Source organism: Tasmannia lanceolata, unplaced genomic scaffold, assembly GCF_043159265.1.
Source record: "Tasmannia lanceolata isolate RefF3 unplaced genomic scaffold, GAP_Taslan_0.1 ptg000037l, whole genome shotgun sequence".
NCBI classification, from domain to species: Eukaryota; Viridiplantae; Streptophyta; class Magnoliopsida; order Canellales; family Winteraceae; genus Tasmannia; species Tasmannia lanceolata.
Window position 1 is genome coordinate 53,602,344 of NW_027518714.1, and position 20,565 is coordinate 53,622,908.

General features: G+C 38.0%; 2 protein-coding genes across 2 annotated transcripts in view; one reads left to right on the plus strand and one right to left on the minus strand.

The window, feature by feature from the left end:
- The first annotated feature begins 679 nt into the window (after positions 1-679).
- Positions 680-4,676, plus strand: LOC143862352 (uncharacterized). The gene is made up of 2 exons (XM_077373380.1): positions 680-1,531; positions 4,241-4,676. The coding sequence occupies exons 1-2, from the start codon at positions 809-811 to the stop codon at positions 4,454-4,456; spliced, it is 939 nt and encodes a 312-aa protein (XP_077229495.1). The 5' UTR covers positions 680-808; the 3' UTR covers positions 4,457-4,676.
- A 4,437-nt stretch (positions 4,677-9,113) lies between these two features.
- The window catches only part of KU70 (ATP-dependent DNA helicase 2 subunit Ku70-like protein), a 40,395-nt gene continuing 28,943 nt past the window's right edge, over positions 9,114-20,565 (minus strand). The window contains exons 12-19 of the mRNA XM_077373398.1: positions 20,409-20,556; positions 17,294-17,355; positions 13,814-13,874; positions 12,184-12,276; positions 11,983-12,103; positions 9,991-10,093; positions 9,519-9,705; positions 9,114-9,426 (exon numbers count right to left, since the gene is read on the minus strand). Coding sequence (XP_077229513.1) covers positions 9,313-9,426; positions 9,519-9,705; positions 9,991-10,093; positions 11,983-12,103; positions 12,184-12,276; positions 13,814-13,874; positions 17,294-17,355; positions 20,409-20,556 — 889 coding nt within the window. The 3' untranslated portion in view covers positions 9,114-9,312. The remainder of the gene's footprint in view (positions 9,427-9,518; positions 9,706-9,990; positions 10,094-11,982; positions 12,104-12,183; positions 12,277-13,813; positions 13,875-17,293; positions 17,356-20,408; positions 20,557-20,565) is intronic.

A 20,565-nucleotide genomic window follows, 5' to 3' on the forward strand; every position in this document is an offset into this window, starting at 1 on the left:
GCTGGTATTGGCACTACCATGTTTTAATAATTGCACAAACTCAGCTTGTCTTTTCTGTTTTAATTAGCTAGTGTTTTTGGGAACCGTAATAACCTTTGATATCTCTTTAAAAAATTAAAGACATGATGGTAATGCCAATAAGAGTAGCCTAAATTTTTTTTAATAATAATAAGTTTCCGGTCGATTGGCCGGATAAGCTATTTGGTCCGTCGACCAGAAACAGATGGGGCCTATGTTGTTTGGGTGATGCAAACCATTCATTTGATTGGCCCTGATATAGATAGGGTGCACCCAATAAATCATCTCCATAGGATCATTGTAACCCTTGATTTGTGGAGGTTTAAAATGGACGGCTATAAAATATCTGTCAATTTTGCGCCTCCACAAATGGAATGGTTAGGATGATCTCATGTAGATGATTTTTTCAGCACAGCCTATCCATGTTAGGGCCCATCAAATGAATGGTTTGGATCACCCAAACAATGTGGCCCCACTCTGTTTCAGGTCTAATAATAAAAGCAAAAGAGTGCCATTATCAATACATAAGAGTGCTGGTATCATTATCCCTTCTACAAAATACCCAGATGTCATTTCTTCATTACCTGTCCCTTCTCCTCAACTGCCACGTTTTGAAATCGTTGCAAGAAGCTCCCAGTAAAACACACCACCTCATAAACACAAAAATAAAAATAAAAAAAATCACACTCTTAATTCAATCCCCACCCAATCTCACCTTTCACCCCCCTCACCTTCCCCGGAGATTCATCATTCCTCCGCCTGTCTCCGCCTTCCGCCACCAACCAAAACCATGACAGACGATACCGAAACCAGTAACAGTACTAGCATAACAGAATTTAAAAATGAACCATGTGAAAAATTAGGGTTAGGGTTTGAGATATGGAACAAGGGTTTGAGATTGGGAAAAAAGATGGTGATAGCAGGAGCAGCTATATCCTCAGCTCCGATCGTTCTTCCTCCTCTGTTCATCTTCTCCGCCTTAGGTTTCACTTTCGCTCTCCCTTTCACTCTGGTTTTCGCCACCTACGCATTTACTCAAAAGATGATGAATTTCTTTCTCCCTTCTTCTCTTGAATTCCCTCTCCTTTTAAAACATGGTGATGATGATAAAGAAGATGGAAAATCTGAGGAACAATATGAGAATCAGTTAGAAGAAGAAATTAAAGATGATGAGGAGAAGGATAGGGGTAAATTGGAAGGGGAAATGAAAGAGGAGAAGAGTTTGGATAGGGAGGAAGAAGAGAGTGGAATTATTAGTGTTGAAGGGGAAATGGAAGAGGAGAAGGGTATGAAGAGGGAGGAAGATGGGAGTGAAATTATGGAGGTTGTGGAGGTGGAGAAGGATGATTTTGAGGAATCTAGGTTGAGTTCTGAGAAGGGGGTATTTGGAATTAAGGATAGTTCTTTTAATAGTGTTGGAACTGAGGGTGGAGTTTCTGTTGAGCAGCCTGTTTCTTCCTCTGGGTCAGTGCGATCTGCTTCTGAATTGGAGGTTTTTGGAGCTCCAGAAGAGGTCAGTTTTTATGCTACTTTTATTAGTAGATGATTTCTGAGAGTGGGAATTTTGAATGTGTTAGAATGTTTAATCTTTTCTTTTAAGTACTTGGATTTATTCTCTGCTATTATTTCCAATGTACAATGCAAACATTTTACATGTTCTCATGGGATCATGCACGCTGACAACACTCTGAAAGCAAACTTAGGACCAAATCGTTAGTGCCCATCCTATTGTAGTGGGCTGGAATTTCTATCTGAAGTCTGAATGAACTATGTGGCTCTTATCTTTCTAAACAGATAGTACATTTACACATACATGAAGCCTCTTTTCAATATCTTGGAGCTAAAAAAATAAACAAATACATTGGGTAAAAAAAAGGTACATATTTCTGTTGGAAGAAACCCCCCACCTCTTTTCACAGAAAAAGTTCATGGGATAGCAAATTCAGTGGCTCACTAAGACATCAAAAAGCTGTCCAAACAATGTCTTAAGACACCGGAGTTGAGTCACTTGAGGCGACTTGGTTTTAGCCCAACCCAGTCAATCAAAAACTCCTTTGATTAGTGAATCAATAGAACACCCTCCACATCAATCAACTGTCCTTTGATTTGATTTCTAGTCCTCGTATGAGTCCACAAACATTAGTGTTAAAGACTGTTCTTACCACAAGCTATTAAGAATATGGCCGTGATTTGTCATTATGTGCCACTATCTCCACTACAGAGCGGAGTAAAAAAAAAACCAGGGGGGATTGGGTGGTATCACAAATCTAAGTCTATGGATAAAAAATCTCTCAAGGAAGTGGTTGAGGAGGATTAATTAAGAGAAGAAACCCTTGTGCAAAAAGGTTACGAGGAAATATGGGGAAGGATGGATGGTTGGAACTTGGAATTGTAGAGATTGGTAGAGGGAAAAGTAGAGATTGGTAGAGGTTGATATTGAGTGTCGCCTTCCTTATGTCAGTTAAGAATGAATTTTGAACTGTATTGATCATTTCACAAGAAGAAGTGTCTTGTTGAAAATCTCATTTCTTTTAATTTTGAAAATATCCAACATAAAGTAAGGGGGAGAGGTTCAGTTCTTGGAACATCTACTCTTTGCTTCTTCTTTTTTTGAGATTCCACGGGGTTATTCAGGTCGAAGGATGGGGGTTTTGGATTGTGTGGGAAATGTCTTGGGGGTGGTTTTTGTATTAAAACCTTTAGGACAACAAATTCTATTGTATTATAGCCTTTTTAGTCTGGTTGAAGAGGTTTACATGATTTAGGTGGAACAGCATCAGCAATTTTGGGCAGTTAGATACTAAAATCATTATTTTTGGTTCACTCAACGGATGATCTGGCAAAGGTTTTGGGTAGGATTTGGAAAGCTCCCATTCATCCTAGAATCCAAGGCTTTTGTCAGATGACGGTATTTTTTTTTTTTTTCTTTTTTTTTTTTTCTTTTTTTTGACGACATAGGATCAGATGATGGTATTTGATAGGTAGGTTGTTTGAAGATGAAGAAAATTTTCTTTGGAGAATAGATGCGTGTTGTGTGAAGAAGCAGAATAGCCTAGAAATCATATTTTAGTCCATTACTCCATTGTAAGTTGGCAAGAAGAAAATGGAATGCTTCCCTAAACCGGTTTGGAGTGGATTGAATCATTCTGAACACTAACTCTTTTGGAAGGCTGGTGTTGCTGTCACCTGGGAGAATGGTCAAGTGTTCTGGTCTACGACTCCCTTTTTTGTGTGTAGAGCAATCACGATTCATTGATGACAAATACTCTTCATTTCGTAAGATTTATACATTACATCAAATAGTTTTTGGTTAATTGGGCCCTTGTGAGGAAAATTTTTGGGCATGAGTATTGCAAGACCTTTAAAAGTGGAAAGAGATCGTCGAGGCAAAACAATCATAAGGAGACAAAGAGTGTTGAGTGGAATCGCTGCCTGTATTCACTATCAATCTTACTTCAGCAGGTGTTTGTTGGGAAATCCAGCCCAACAAGGGCATTTGGGGGTCTAGAAATGATAAAAAAAGACAAGATTTTTTTGGTTAATACAGGCCCTGTATGCTATAATTGTGATATTTGAAGTTGTTAGTATCAATGTTATCTATTGGTGCCCACATGTCAATATTGAAAATGAGTCCACTCTTCTCTCTCTGTATCTCCCTCACATCCTCTTTCCTCCATTTCTTGCACTTGACTGAGGAATCCACGAGAAAATCTCTGACTTCTTCCCAGTCCTCAAGTTTGGCTATTCTGCTTTTCTATGGCAATACTCTTCCTCTTTAGAATGGCATCAAAGATCTAGTCATGGTAATCGTGGCATAGTTAATCAACTTTTGCCTAGTCATTTGGTTTTCTTCTATTGTAATAAATTTTCCAATGCCTTTGTCATAGTTGTGAGCTTGGGAAGCATAAGCACTTAACCTTTTGAATCAGCTAATAAATCTCCCACTTTCTTTTTTATAACTTGTTCACTGTGCCATGTGGGGCCCTGTTTGCTCCTTGTTTTGCTCTCTTTACCATGTTATTGTTGTTGAGTAATTTTTTGTTATAAACTGATTCATTCATGAAACATAAATTCAGTGTCTTTTGTGTTGTGATCACATTATGACTCTTAGAATTCGAGGAGGTGAGTGAAACTCAAAATCCTTTCATTTATGTTTTTTTAAGTCGTGAAATGTTAAAATCCTACCTTCCATAGTGATCGGATTCTGTTTCTACCTGTGCAGGGCTTCTACAATGAGGGGAAGATATGGGAGCAGATTGGTGTAATGAGAACAATAGTAGGTTACAAAGCCGCTTTGCACGTCTCCTACATAGAGGAACTCAAGGCTCTTTATATCTTCACTGGAGTGGAGCCACCTCCCTCGATCAAGGACTCATCCGATCTCGCTGAGGTCAACAATAAGCTTCAGTTCCTTAAGTCCGTCGTCGGAGTCAGATAAATGCCTGAACTTTTCTTTCTGGTTGGTAAATTGGGATTTAACATTTGCCTTCCTCTTTCTTCAACTGCCTATCTTACAAGGTTTGGGTCTCTTTTAGTCAGGTTTAAAGATTTTGTTCATGAGAGGTTTTTAGCTGTTATAAAATCTCTGTATCTAGATGGGGATGCTAGTGTTACCATTGCACATTAAAAATAAGGTATAATGGAAGGATATTGTGTTATGCAGTGTGTTCTCATTGGCCAATGTCTGCCTCTGCAACTTTGATGCTTGGGATGAAAGGAAAGATGTTAAGGACACTTGGATCTTCCAGCCATTTTCTAGAATGTGTATGGTGTGGATGCCAAGGTCTATGGATTTCCGTGTGCATTTCAGCTAGGTGGCCATGAACAAACCATTCGAGGTCTAGTGGCATATAAATGTAAATATCTTTATAGGCACAACCATATTTTGATAGAAGGTACGAGGGAAAATGATATAGGCACAATCATGTTTTCACAATAGGCACGCACTCAACTTGTCCCATATGCTTTAATCAGCTGTCAAAGGTTGCTGACAAATGTAACAGCTGGTTAAGAATATAGGACTATCTGAGTTCGCTTGTATTACCAAAACATGATTGTGCTGATATCATTTCTAAATGTTAGAAGTATAAAAGATTAAATAACACCACCATGTTTTGATAATAGGCAGAACTCACCTTGTTTTACACTGTTTAATTATTATTTGCCGAGAACTTTTTGGGAATTGTAATAGCCCTTGATGGTTTGCTTTAGTTGGCGCTGATACCTGCACGACCATGTTTTGATTACAGGTCAACCTCACCTTCTTTTGCATATATTTTGAACTTTGGATTTGCTAGGCTATTTTGTGGAAAGTGGCTTTGCGGCTGACTTTTGCAGGAGAGAAGAGCCAAACAGGCTCAGTTTTTGCCAGATTTTGCCTATTCATTTAATTCTTAGAAGACTACTAAAAAAGAAAAAGAGAAGCTGAGTTTGTGCAATTATTAAAACATGGCAGTGCCAATATCAATGCCCTTAAGTACAGAATATAAGCCCATTTCTTGAAATGATTTTTACTGAATGCCAAAAGCACTGTGGAAATGACCAAATTGGTCATCTCCACTGTCTTTATTTTCTGAATGGAATCCAGTCTTAGAAGTGTTTTCCAAAATTAAGATTAAGCCAAAAAAGGGAAATATCATCACCCTATGATTTTCCTTTTGTTTAATCAACAAAGGAGAAAAGGGCTTTTCCATATCTATTATAAAAACGTTTTACACTACTAGGGAGTGGCCTGGGGAAGAAAAAGGGGTGAATATATATAACTTCCCTTGAGAAATTGATGATATTATATTGGTAATTTTCGTACTAGTTAAGAGGGTGACCATTTTATTTGATAAAAACAAGAATTTACTAAGGGAAATGTTATCAGCAGTACTGTATTTTGATGAGGGCACTCCTCACTTTATTAAAAGTACAGTATACCCCTCACATTAAGATGATCCAAACCGTCCATTAGATGGGCCACAGCCTAAATAGGTTGTGCCCGAAAAGTTATTTCCATAGGTAGATCCTAACTCTCCGATCTATAGAGGGTTAGGATCAACCCTCTAACATTCAGATCAACCTTTGGAAATGACTTTTGAGGCACAACTTATTTAGGCTGTGGCCCATCTAATGGACGGTTTGGATCATCTTATGGTGCGGGGTATACCATACGTTTAATAAAGTGAAGAGTGCCCTCATCAAAATACAGAGTGCTGATAACATTTCCCTTTACTAATTATGCCTGACCCTAGGGGTATAGGAAAGCCTACAAAATTTACTAAGATACCTCAATTGGAAACTATGGAAAAATATACATCACTGAAATTTGGTAATCTGAAAGAAGATCAATCTCAAGGTTGAAAGGGGATGAGTCCTCAAGGGTAAGAAGATATTTCAGGGGACTCACTGGATGAACCCCCCATCTCCATCAAGCATCTTAGAATCCCCTACCCTGCCAATATCTCAACTTATCAGCTACAAAATAAATGTTGCTTCTGTCCCAGAGATGACTAATCAGTTGCAAAGAGTGAAGGAGAAAGCTGAAAAATGGAAATCTAGATGAGCTCCTGTCCATCCACGAGAAGATGCTACTGCTGAAAGGCATTGAAGATGAGCTTAACTCCACACCAGCCCCATTGTCAAGCAAAATTAAAACGAAAAAAAAACAATGGCGCTCCTCCAGCAAGACATTGAAGATGAGAGTTATGGTATAAAGCACCAAAAACAACGAAATTCTCCACCAAAGGCTTTGCAAGTTGAAAAACCTCCTCTAGCAGCCCCAACTCTTAATGGATTTTGTCGAGAAAAAACTCCCCAAGTCAAGCACAACAGAAATACCTAACAGCAATGAGAGGTTGAAGACGAATCTAAAAATAACAACTCTTAGGCATGAAGAAAACACACAAAATAGAGAAGGGGAAACTCTTTGGGAAAAAAGAAAAGAAAAGACAACACAGCTGAAGCTTCAACAGTAATAGGGAAGTCAGACACTATGGTGGTCCCACTTTCCTACCCAAAGCTACTAGAGGGAATCCAGTCAACCCGTCCAACCTCGAAAGGGTGGAAGAACGCAGCAGAAATCAGGGAAACCCTCCACCCAAATTTCAAATTTCAAACTCCCTCCATTCATCAAAAATCACCCCACACACCCAAAATGCAGGAGCGAGCAGAGAAAAGAACAGCCATTCATGGAGTGCTCTCTTTGCTAGGAAAGTGAACCTCCCAGCCTCTGAGTTTGAATTCATCGAACCTGCTAATGATGAAGGAAGAAAACTCATTAGCTTTGATGAAGAACTAATTGAAAATGGGAGCAGATGGACCAACTGCTTGATGGGCTACTTCCTTGGGAAGCGCCCCTACTTCCAAGCTCTAAGAGAGAATTTGTCAAGGAAATGGAAGCTTAAAGGAGAACTACAACCGTTTACCCTCTCCAATGGATTCTTTCTATTCAAATTTAGTTGTCCGGAAGATTGCAACCAAGTACTGGAAGCGAATGACCACCCCTATCCAGGAAGGCCTTTGATTCTTTGCAAATGGTAGGTGAAAACATCCATGGAAAAGCTATCACTCACCTCCGTACCAATATGGGTTCGGATGCCAGGCTACCTCTTCAATTTTGGAGCACCAAGTAAAATAGCTAGCAGCTTGGGGAAACCTCTCAACATGAATTCACAAACAACAGAAGCCACTAGATTAAGCTATGCCTGTTTGTGTGTGGAAATGGAAGCAGATGGAGACTATCCAGAAGGAATCACTATCCAAACTCCTAATGGGCCCCATTTTCAAAAACTGGAAACGAATGGAGACCGGTAGCTTGTGCCTCTTGCAAGAAATTCTGTCATTCTTTTGAATAGTGCTCCAAAATGAAGCCCAGAGAAGCTAAGCCCCGCCAAGAATGGGGACCTATAAGCAGAGCCAAAGACACTTCCCTATTGCCCTCTTTGGTTGCTTATTTTAGGGAGATCATCGGAAGATAATCTTCGGAAGATCTTCCCAAAACATGTCTGGTTGCCATTTTGCCACCAGACAACTTCTAGACATCATTATGGCCTTTTTCCCTACGTGGTGCCTACGTGGCGGCAATGTTTCCCCCTCTAATCTGCTCCCCATTTTTCACCAAAATGGTGGAATTTGTGTCGGAGATTAGAAGATTCTTGTCTTATTCTCTTTTCTCTTTCTCTCTCTTCCCTTTCTCTCTCTTCCACCCTCTATTTAGTTAACAACACCCTACATCTTTCGCTAATCTTCTTGCGCAACTAAACAAAACTACCACTCTTCCTCCTAATCTTCTCCCCATCTTGCATTCTTGTCTAATTCCCTTTGACTTCTTCTTCTCCTAATCTCCCAGCCAACGTCATGCAACCAAACAGAGCATAGGGGAAGAACCGGGAAAGGAGGTAACAGAACCTGAGAAATCAGTCCCTGCCACAGCAACCCACTTACCACTGATGAACCCATTCTCTGCCCCGGTGGACTCTTAGGAAGAAGAATATGATTCCAATGATGAAAACCACTCCCAATCAAGCCATAATCCGTCCAGCACAGAAGAGTCTACAGAAGATGGCTCAAATGAAGTAGAAGAGCAAGAGAAACTAGAAGAGGGGGTCAGGAAATGATAGCCCTCCTCCCAATGAGGATAAACCACCAGCAACAGAGGACAAACCACTAAGAACAAACCACCGGAAGTTGAAGAATAGCTAGAGAATCAGGAAGTTGAGTCAGAAGATGATAGACCTCCTGGAACATCAGCGCAGACTGGCATGTCCATGCTAACTATAGCCACATGGAAAAGGGGCGTGTCTGGCTCCTTTGGATCCAAAGACAATCCGATGAGCTTGAAATCTGTTTCTTTGCCATCAGTTTGCTCATAGGTCATGAGTATTCTTGATCATTCAAGTCTTGTATTTTCCATATCTTGTATGCCTCAAGGATAGGGATGATGGATTTCATACTTAAAAGGTCTCATCTTTCTCTTTATTTAATAAACCGATAGGGGTCCCCACCAAACCCCAGCTTACCTACAAAAAATGAGATGAGCCCAATTTGACTGAATTTAATTTCCCCCAAGTCTATTTTCTGCCGAATTCCTCAAATTCAACAAGGCTAGAGTTGCAGTAAACCTAATACTAATTTTCTACTTCCATTCTAACAAAAATGGGATTTCAAAACTCCAATTGCACAAATAGGCAATCCCATGAAACAATGCACATGTTTGTGCAAAAGACTAAACCATCTTATGAGCAGTAGAAATTGGTAACAGTCAGAAAATGCTTTGCAGCAATGTATGAACTATGAAGTCAATCCAAAATCCTACTTCCCCATGTGAGTTAAGATCCTGCTGATCAAAACCTCCTTCTTCCCAGTGACAGGGAGGTTTTGTGCTGCCAGATAGTACTTTAGTTCAACCACAGTTAAATCCTTCAACTGCACAACAAAACACAAAACAGAATGTGATCGTTTCAGATTCCTAAAGCTTTAACCAATTTCAAATTTAAAGAGTAGAAATATGTTTTAACCTTTCCATTGTCTGCAAGGTCATCCCAGTTATAACGCGAGCTCTCCTGGATAGCTGTTTCGGTGATTGCTTTTCGCTTTTTGGAAGCCTCAGTGGGTAAAGATTTTCCTGTCTCAGCTTCCTCCTGATCATGGTTTTCACCGTAGACGGAAACCTTGAATTCTTCTAGTGCATTAACGATTGCAGGCCTGCAGATGTTTCACACAAATGGATTCGTTCTTATCAGCTATAGTATAAACGGTTTTGGGGAATGTAGGAAGATGCACTAGCAAGGAACCAGCGATTAAAAACAGCTGATGTCATATATGTTGCTTGTGGGTGGGCCCTTCGCTATTGGGTCACGCTCTCTTCATAACTCATTCCCAAATGACTAAATGATATTGCTAAAATGGAAACCACCAACAGTTAAACTAGACATTACAAAGCTTGAATTATATATACAAGCAAATGGAGAACGTGATTTTCCAGGTTACCTAGACATGCCTTCTTCATCAGGTACTGTTTCGTCCTTTGTCTCTGGCATCTCATCTTCTCCCAGAGCTAAGGCCTGCAATATTGCATAATGTCTCTGCAAGCCTGCAACGAGTTACCATGAGAATTATACGCAAAACTATGTCAGATAAAACTAGAAAGCCAGCAATTGGCGAATCACAATGGAAGACCAATGTTGTAAATTTATCCTTCTTGCAACAAATATTCAAGAAAAGTATGTTGATTATACATCAAGGATATGTTCCCTTTTCTTCTACAAAATACATTCAATCAAAACGTAAGGACACATGGATCAATCGATACCAGTTGAGTGATGCATATACTTATAGCATCCCCTCTTAAAATGGCCCCTGAAACCAACAGAAACAGCTCTGGACCGAATAAACGTAAGTTCGGATAAACGTAAGTGCGAGTACTATGCAACAATAAAATTCTGGTTAAATATTGAAGCTCATGCCCTCATGGTTCGAAATATCGAACGACATGGATACACATCCACATCGGGGGACCAAATAAACATAAATTCGATTACTGTGCAACAACGAAATTCTGGTTGATTATCTAAGCCTCATGCCCTCATTGTCGAAACTTGAAAATAGCTAAATCTACATGTTATGAGCACGGACAACATCTGTCACTGTCTACGAGCCTATTTTTCATGAACACATTTTCCATTTTTAATATTTTTCACATTTTAATAATTAAATTTCTTTATGTTTGATACATGAGAAATTTAGACCTAGATCTATGTGTCTAGGCTTATTCTTTATTTTATTATTTTTTTCGGAATATTTTTTATTGCGTGGCCTGATAATAATTATGCAATTATGTTCACGTTTTCCCTATTTCATTGTTTATTTGATCATTTCTTTATTTAAAATAAATTCTCTATTAAATCACATCAAAATTATTAAATCATACTTTTCAAGTCAAGTAAATGTGCCAAAAATCATTAAAAATAATACTAAAAAGTGGTCGAATTATTGCATAACACTCATTGGTAACATTCCGTCTGATCCAATATACTTGACGTTCTGCAAATAATGAAGCTAACCATTTAGCTTGTTTTGGAGTTGCAAGACATGTCTTGGAGCTTTTTTACTTTCACCCTCTTTATTATTCTCTTATCTGTATTCTCTTTTATTCTCTTTTTTATTGTTTTTCCTTCATCGACCATCTCGGCTGTCGTGCTTTGCAACTTTTCAAATAAATCATCATCATTAAAAAAAATATCACTCTGCTTTTGGGACCATGAGAATTTGTATCTCCCGATTCATAGGCGCATAGCTGATACGGTCGACCTCCGGATGATACATTGAATGATATTGTGAAACTACCAGGTACTCCAAAAGCTTAAGCTGTTGGAGATGGTGTTATTTATTCTTTTATACTTTAACACTCCCCCTCACGTGTGGTCCCTCTCTTTGGGTTGGCCTACACGTGGCACAAGTGGTACCACTTTTGGGTTGGCCATTGCACGTGGGTTTTTTAACATCAAGGAGGTTTGAACTTTGAACTTAGAACCTTCTGCTCTGATACCATGTGAAACTACTGGTTACTCCAAAAGCTTAAGCTGTTGGAGATGGCGTTATTTATTCTTTTATACTTTAACAGATATTAATACTTTGAACCTAAAATGCCCAATTTTGTCACAGCTATACCAGATAAAGTAAAGCATGCTTTAATCACTCAAAATTCCAAAACCTTTGGAGGCAACTAAACCTTTGGATTGCAGAAACTGATACCACTATTAACTAAACAAGCCTCAGTTTCCCATGCCGAAACTCTATCATTCCACACAACCATCCAAACCTGTATGTGCAATTATGGTATTAGGAAATCTACTCCCTGTTATTTTCTAGTGTTACAGGGACAATATGTAACCTTAGTGGAAACTGAACTAGAATCACTGAGCACACTGTGCAACATGCATTTAAGAAATTTAAGGAAGAAAGTAGAAGAAGGTAGTGTACCAGGATTCGCAAACTGACAAACAGAAAAATCCTTCAAGTCAACACGTTTGAGTAGAGCAACAGCCATCTTGATTTGATCATCAGTTGCTCTAGGTGTCGTAGCATCGACGTCCATATGAACCTGCATACATAATCTCAAATTACTTAAGCATAAATTCATCGTTAATAAAATAAACTCTACCAAAAACAGTCTTTGCTTGCCTCTTCAGCATGTCTAATGTCATCGGAATACGGGAGATAGATCATATGCATTCCAGGAGGCTCAACTTGACCATTCGAACAAGTAATCTCTTCCTGTCGAGGTTAATGGTGAGTAGAAAGTTTAATCTGTAAAGCAAGTCATGAAGCATAAACACTACAAATTAACTCTTTAGTTAGAATCACCTTTACTACTCTACGATGCAACTACAAATAAGGGTATGACGAGCTTCAAATGAACCACAAAAGGAAATTGCATGCTCGAGCAAAATATCAAACAATATCTAGACTAGATACAAAAACAAAATCATGCGAATGTCGTATCGTAGGATCTACTAGAGACAAATTGCTTTTTTTAAATGATAAAAACGAGAGTAGGTAACGCGTTAATATGAACGAGAGCAATATCAAGGAATCAGCAAAATGTTGGCACGCCGTAAGTACCTAATGGCCAATTATGGACAAGGGTAAAACATTAAAATTTTAAAACGCTTGAAGTAAGTATCAAAAATAATTTAGGTGGCTTTCACATTGATGCATCGTTAACGATATAAATTACATACATCCGAGAGGGTGTGGGCCAAGTGGGTAATGATTATAAGTACTGAGTAAAGAGGTCGTGCATATATTGAATCTTTGAGCATTTGGCCTTTCCATGGATTGGACACTATTACCAAGAATTACTGGAAATTTCTTAGGTGGACAGGAAGCTTGCTTCGAAAGCTAAGTTCTTCTCGCTTCACAAATTTAAGGGATACATGCTTCCCATACGAAGCAAGATCTAGTGTGTTTGGCATTCATAGTTTCTTAGCCTTTAGATGATGTCCATTAAATTGAATGGAACAGATTCCTCCAACTGTCCAAATTTGTTCAAGTAATCTTGAGTGTTAAAAGGAAAATCGAAGTATCTCATACATATACTAAAATGAACATTTAAGTATTAGAGTGTTCAAAGTTTAATTTAGTATTTTAATTAAATCAATTAAGAAATTAACAACTGCCACAAATAGATATTCATGATTTAATAATAATAAAATAGGATAGGATAAAATGAACAAAAAATTAAACGAAATAAAAAAGAAAAATATTCAGAAAAAATATAAAAAATTGTGAAACACGCTTCAAAAATTAGGAAATGCGATTCCCAAAATCGACAAACATGCTTCCACAATTTTTGGGAAGCTTTGGGTTTCCTGCTTCCAAAACGCAATTCCCCGAAAGCACACTTCCCACCTTTCAGGGGTATATCCAAAAAACTTGTTTTATTCCGGGGGAATCCTGCCATGCAATCAGGAGCATTGTGAACTGAAACACAGACTTTTGCAATTATATGGTGCGGACCATCTAAATCTTGGTTTTTCTGTTTTCAATCATGTTAGAAGTAATAGAACCTCTATTTCTATGTTTTTCAATACAAACTTTTATTTCTATGTTGTTTCAATGCATAAATCAGATAATTCAGATATATAATAATAAGAAAAGTTCACATCGTGTCCAGGTATCATTCACCAAGTGGCTAATTAGGCTCCATCCCTAGAAGCTCACATGGGCTCTTAACCATGCTACCAGATGTTCCCAAAATTTGCAGGGACATGCATTGATTTTCAGCCAACGACAAGAAGCATGACCTTACTTGCGCAATTAGGGCGACAAGTTGAGGATGAGCAGAGGCAACATAAAATGCGACAGCAAACCTGGAAAACAGTGGTAAAAACAAGAGTTAAAATGCATGCACAGATTGCAAAGGTGCCCACTTAATATAGAAACAAAATAAATACCAAGAGTCGAAATATAAGTTTTCTATGGTTGTCCCACTGCATAAGAAAGATTTTTTTTATCAAATCATATTTTCTTTGACCTTCGATTCCTAAGAAGTAGTGTAGTAGCTCCAAATCTTTAGCACGAAAATGACGACCAGGATGCTCTTTCTAGTTCCCAGTATCCTAAGAATCATCTCCTTTCAAAACAATGTCATCAAGAAAGACCACTTACACAAAATCCCATACTAAAAGAAACTTCATATATTAAATACTTCAATTTTCCTTACACTCAGGATTACTTGAACAAATTTGGGCACTTGGAGGAATTTTTCCATTCAATTTAATGGACAACATCTAAAGTCTAAGAAATTATGAAAGACCAAACACAGCAGATCTTCCTTCTGATTTAATCTCCATTATAATCCAAAAACGATGTAAATCTGGAACGGATTATGCAGGTGTGGATAGTGGGATCCCCACTGATGGTGGTGCTTGCTAACCACCTAGGCCGAGGGATCCCATTGAGCAGTTTGGCACTGAAGCTCGCCAAATAACTTTGCATTGTAGGTGGAAGGAAGAAAGAAATGTTGCTTTCATACAAATAGAGATATAGTTGATGCAATTTGTTTTCTTTCAATGTGGTTCATAATTCATATTTTGTGCTTGGCGCATTTTGGATTGGATTTAAGCCCTCTTTCATACATGAGATGCGAAAATGGATCATCATAGATGAAATGAAGAATACAAAAGAAGGTCGTCACAGATAACCATTATAGTTATGTTAGTGCAGGGGAGAAATTGATGAAGAAAAGAAAATTAGTAATATTAGACATCAATGCTCCCCATTGTATAAATCTAATGTTAGATAGCAACGTCAAATTGAAAGTGCATGTGTTTGACAATTGAGAACACTAGGCAAGTAAACTAAGTTTACTCACGGGAATCCATGGGTTCTTAGCTTGAATCCATGCGTTCTTAGCTTGATGAGAACCCATAGAAAGAATCGTTAGCTTCTTCATACTGCAATAACACGCTTTTCAATTGCCTATATTACATTACAAAGCTTATACAAACAGAAGCAACCTCTCATTGCATAATTTTCATCTAAGCATTAACTAGCACTATTTATGCCAAAAAAGGTTGACATAAATACACATCCTACTGTGTTATTTGATCATTTGTTTTGGCCACATGTTAACCTTCTGTATTGAGATGTAAATTTTGAGACGTAAAGTTTGAGAGCCCTATAGGGTATATCAATGAGCTTATGGATTCAACAAAGGAGAAGATGGCGTATAATTGTGGCAATTACAAAAGAAAATATGGTCCTCTTTGGGGAAAAATATATGAAAGATGGACCAATGTTATCGAGATCGTCCTCCCACCCTCCGACCCACGATCCAGGGTCATCGACCCCAAACGTGGGTCATTTCCAACCCAGATCACCAAAAATGGTGACCCGGGCGACCCACACGAAAGGGAGAGATGCGAACAAAAAAACAACTCTCCTTCCCAACTTTAATCTAGTCATACCCAAGGTTTTAAATTTCAGTTTCGGGGGTAGTTTTGGTCGTCACCGAAACCGAAATTTTAGGACGAAATTTCGGTCACAATCCACGAAATTGGATAAAATAATATTTTATTCTATAGAAAATTTCAGTCGAAATTAGCCGAAATTTCGGGATAATATTTAATGGAAAAAATCTATTTTTTTGGTTGAAATCCCATAAATTTTGGGGAAACAAAATTTCGATCGAAATTTCGAACTTTTGACCCAAATTTTATATTGTTTCAGGTATAGCCAATTTTGGTTTCATTCTCGACTGAAACCCGAAATTTCGGATTTCGGTTGAAATTTAAAACCTTGGTCATTCCTCATCGGAGGCCGAAAAAAAAAAAAAACTGAGAAGAGGTAAAGAGGGTAACTGAAACAGATGTTGTTCCGATAGAAACTTCCACTGAAGATCGCCAATCGAAACACAATCCATGTATAGTATTGTAAAACATACTTCCCTGTTCCTTGCTTTTGCAGAGAGACAAAATGGGGTTTGTAAATGGCATAAGAGAGGAGGGAAAAGGGAAACCGTGGGAGGCATGCAGCCACATAAAAACCCTTAGCAAAAAATCCAACCACAAGCCTTAGCCTACTGATATTGGCACTACAAGTTTTAACCTCTTTTTTAAACAATTGTCAAATGTTATTGCCTTTCCCAAAAACTAATATTGGCACTACAAGGTTTTATCTTTTTTAAATAGCCGTCAAATGTGATTATCTTTCCCAAAAACAGTCAGCAGCCACCAGTTGATATGCTTGACCAGGATATTTAAGATATGGCCTAACAATGCTTTAGCATCTCTTGGCATAACATTAAACTAGAAAGAGAGAGCGTCAGAGCGACCCAGATTAGCGCTCTAAACTTACCCGTGACCCCACATAGCGAACCAACTTAGCCTACCCTCATCGTACCGCGTATTGGGCTACCATCGTACCCCGTACCTGTTCCCGTAACGCGTTCCAGAACGAACCACATTCCAACAACCTTGAGATGGACTCCACCATTACATCTTCCTCTATATGCAACTGACTATTAGTTAAATCCCCAACTAAAATAAATGCACGTTTTCTATGATGGCAAAAGTAAAGATGGGCATTAGGAGTGCATGGTGTAACAAGGATTCTGCAATATGTATCAATACTGATGTTCAGCTAGATCTTTATGGTGATGCGAGCGGAGATTTTGGGTGACAAATAGCAATTAAGAGGAGGAAGAAGGTTCTCTAAGTACTTTTTCCTATTTAATTGTTATTTTATTTGGCGTCATCTTCATTATTTAATATATAGTAAATCTGAACTTCTAAAGAAAGTGCATGCTTATTGTAGCAAATTGGTGGGTTTGCTTTGAGCTCAAGACAGCATGGTTGGCGAGTCGTGATGTGTGGGTTATAAGCCTCACATGTAGTGCTTTGGGCTATGAGAGGAACTAGAGTACTACTAATCCAAAGACCAATAATTTATAGCTGTGCTTTTTGAGACAGATTAAGGGATTTAAAATTATGTCAACGATAGTGGCTGTCTAACTCTTTGATACTATTGTAATATCTTTTAGTTGAGGTTCATACATATTTTTCCTACAAATGGTGGTTGGATGATGATTTCTGCTTGGAAAACATACACAATATTTCTAGAATTTATATAATTTTTGGTGTTTTTGATATTTTTTCTATTTTTTATTTTTATTTAAAACATCAGAAAAAATCGTAAGTCTTATATAATAACAACATGTGCATTCAATTTATTGACATATCCTAATTCCACACAAAACAATCATGATTGATTCATGATGAGCTCTAACCGTCTAAGGCGTAACATTGATGTATGGAGTGCAATGAAAATGCAAGTACTTCCGACAATTTCCTGCATCAAATAAGAATTGAATGAGTGTACGGTGCTCATGGTAAGAAATCATACTATGCATGCAAAAAGAATAAAATGACATGAATACCTTAAAATATTTACAAAATTAAGGCTTAAATAGAATAAGAGAATACCCAAACAAGGAAAAATACCCATCTTTATAGATGAAAAAATAAATATAAAAACAATGACCCATTGCCTCACTTTTCATAAAATTGAAGGATTAAAGAAGGCTTTAGCATACGAGTTTAGAGCCTAGTTGGATGGGAAGCTCGCTTCCCAAAAAACTCGCTTCGGAAGCGAAGTTCTTCTTGCTTCCCAAATGCAGGGGAAGTGCACTTCCTATCTTCCTGCGCTTTTTCTCTTAAGACTACACGCCCTATTTTGGTGATTATTTCTTTTCTTCCTAAAAGAATATTTTCTCCTTTTGTCAAACCTCTCTACCACCCTAAAGAGCAACTCATCTCTTTGGCTACCAATGAATTTCTCCTTGTAAGCCCTTCCGCTTTGAGATCTCATAGGAAAACACTAGGTTTTGATACCACTTGATGTAGAACTTGAGGAAAATTGACTTGAGACTATTGATGTTAATCATAGCAGTAATAATAAGGGCAAAACATTAAGGTTTGGGATCTAATAAGGGCAAAACATTAAGGTTTGGGATCTAATAAGGGGTATGGTGTCAAAAAATAAAGAAACATGTTTTCTAGAGGGATGTGAATCGATTAGGTGGACATTACAGTTTAATAGGAGGGAATGTTACGACTGATTTAGAACTACTGTTGGGACTGTGGGAGAAGGGACTGTTGGTACAGATTGCCCTGTTCAACGACTGGGAGGGGGTAGGTTTATGATGTCCAATAGGGTACGAAGAGGGGTTAGGGTGGTCGATTGGTTGGGAAAAGGTTCAGGGTGATTGTTGAGGGATCTAGGACTGTAGTAATAATATTTAAGACTCTTCTGAGAATTATGACTGATCACTAAGGAGTGTCTATGGGGTTTTCTTGAATTTATAGGACTGTTAGATGACCAATGGAATGGGGATTTGGTTTATGGTTAATAGTAGGGAACTCAAGGACTGTGGGTAGGTGTTTAGAACTGAGGAAAAAAAGAAGATTTAGAAACGTTTCTTAAGTCTATAGACAGATCCAGAATAAATTCAAGAAAGGGATCAAGGGGTGGGCTATCAGCTATGCAAAATTAGGGAAAAATAGGTTGGGAACAAAGCTGGCAGCTAGGATGGTGATCAGCTGGGTTGCAAGTGATGGTAGACTGTTTTCTTGCACAGAAAACAAAGATCAAGGGTTAGGAAGTCAAGAATTGAAGTAAAATAGATAAACCATAGAAGGGAAGAATAGAATCTCTCTTAGGATTGGTCACACCTAAGCTAGAAGCATCACACTCCCACATTTGCAAGATTGTAGCAAGTGAAATCTCATTCAGAATTCTATAGTCAATAGAATTCTAATCCTACTACCTCTAAAACATAAAAAACCACTTATAACTTGCCACTTGGACAAAAGACTGACGTGGACTCCAAGCTGACTAAAACATAGACTCTTTAATAACATGGACTCTTAAATTCTTAATCACTAAGGGTCCATTCCGCTGCCACCAAAACAGTGTTTTTCCAAGGAAAGAAAGTAAAAATGTAAAATAATGTCATTTTCCCTTTCCAAAGATGTTTGGTTGCCAGGCACTGTTCATTCTGATTGTCTTGTCTGCCACTACTTTTCTACATAATAGCCATTTGAGTTCCTGAGGAAAGGGAAAGTAAACATGATGCCTACTTCTAGTTGGCTTTACTTGTAAAATGACATCATGACATCATTTTACATGTCATTTTACTTTCTTCTACTTCTGCTCAACATGCATCCAAATGGACCCTTGGTCTGGACTCTTAAAGTAAACGCCACATACCAAAAGGACTCTAATAAGGAAAAGAAGACCTAAAATTTCCGTAATAATTGATGGGCCCAACTTTTATGATGAATTCATTTACGTGACTTAAGCCACCCCCACCCCCACCCCCACCCCCACCCCCCCCCCCCCCACACACACACACACACACACAAAATAATAATAATAATAATAATAATAATAATAAAAACATGACTTAGAAGGGCTCAAATAACACTCTTAACACAAAATAAAAGACTCTTTTAATATTCATGATGGACCCCATCTACCTGATTCATGTGAAGGATGGGCCCCGTCATAACTATAACACTAACAAAATATGAGTTTGAACAAAGCCGGAAGCTTACCTAGACTAGGACAGGATCTTGGCAGTTGTTGATTTAGGATTTGCAAATTCTGAGTTTAATCAGTACTTTTATTTTTTTAGGACTGTATTAGGACAGTTGTTAGGTAAAGTGTCCCTGTTTAGCTAGGAATCTAGGAGCTTTTCCATAAATAAGGAGGGGATAGCCACCCCACACGAATTTCTTTGGATTTATTTAGCATTTTACAGTATTTTCAGTTTGGCAATTCATTTCAAGTGCTGTGTTATTAGAACTTGAAGAACTTCTGCTGCCATTTCCTCTTGAGTTCGTGTGCTCTTGCTATGTTGTCGTCATTTTCATTTTTACTGCTCCAAAGAGTATTGAAATTTTCAAGGCAAAAGTTGTAGAAAGACATTCAATTCCTTGGTTATTTACAATAGGGAGGTGACTGCAAATTATTTTCACAGGCATACTTGAATCACAAAACCAATGCCGATGATGTTCTTCCTTAGGGTTTTATAATTATTAAGTAGGATGTCATTCAATTTCTATCAATAGAGCCCGGTCTTCGTATGAATGGGAGGAGTGAAGTAGCATAACCATATGAATGGCACCATTCATTCCATAGAACGCAAGAAACCCAATTGCAACAAAAGAAAGAAATAAACATATATCTGGCGCATACGAAGAGGAAACTCAAAATTACATGACATAATAAGGAAAAAGAAAAAAATAATAAAGAAAAAGAATCACAATGTGATGATCAGTAGGAATGGTCTAATGCAAGACAGTTTCAAACTACCCTAAAGGAAGAAAAAATTATGTAACCTCATCACTTGGATATACAAAAGTCGATGGCCTCAAATTGTGATAATCTTTTAGACAACTCAATGGCTTGAATCCTAGAAGACGAAGATGGCCAGTTGAAACTCTTTTAATTTCAGATAGCTCATCCATGGATAACAGAATATTCTCACTGCAGAAA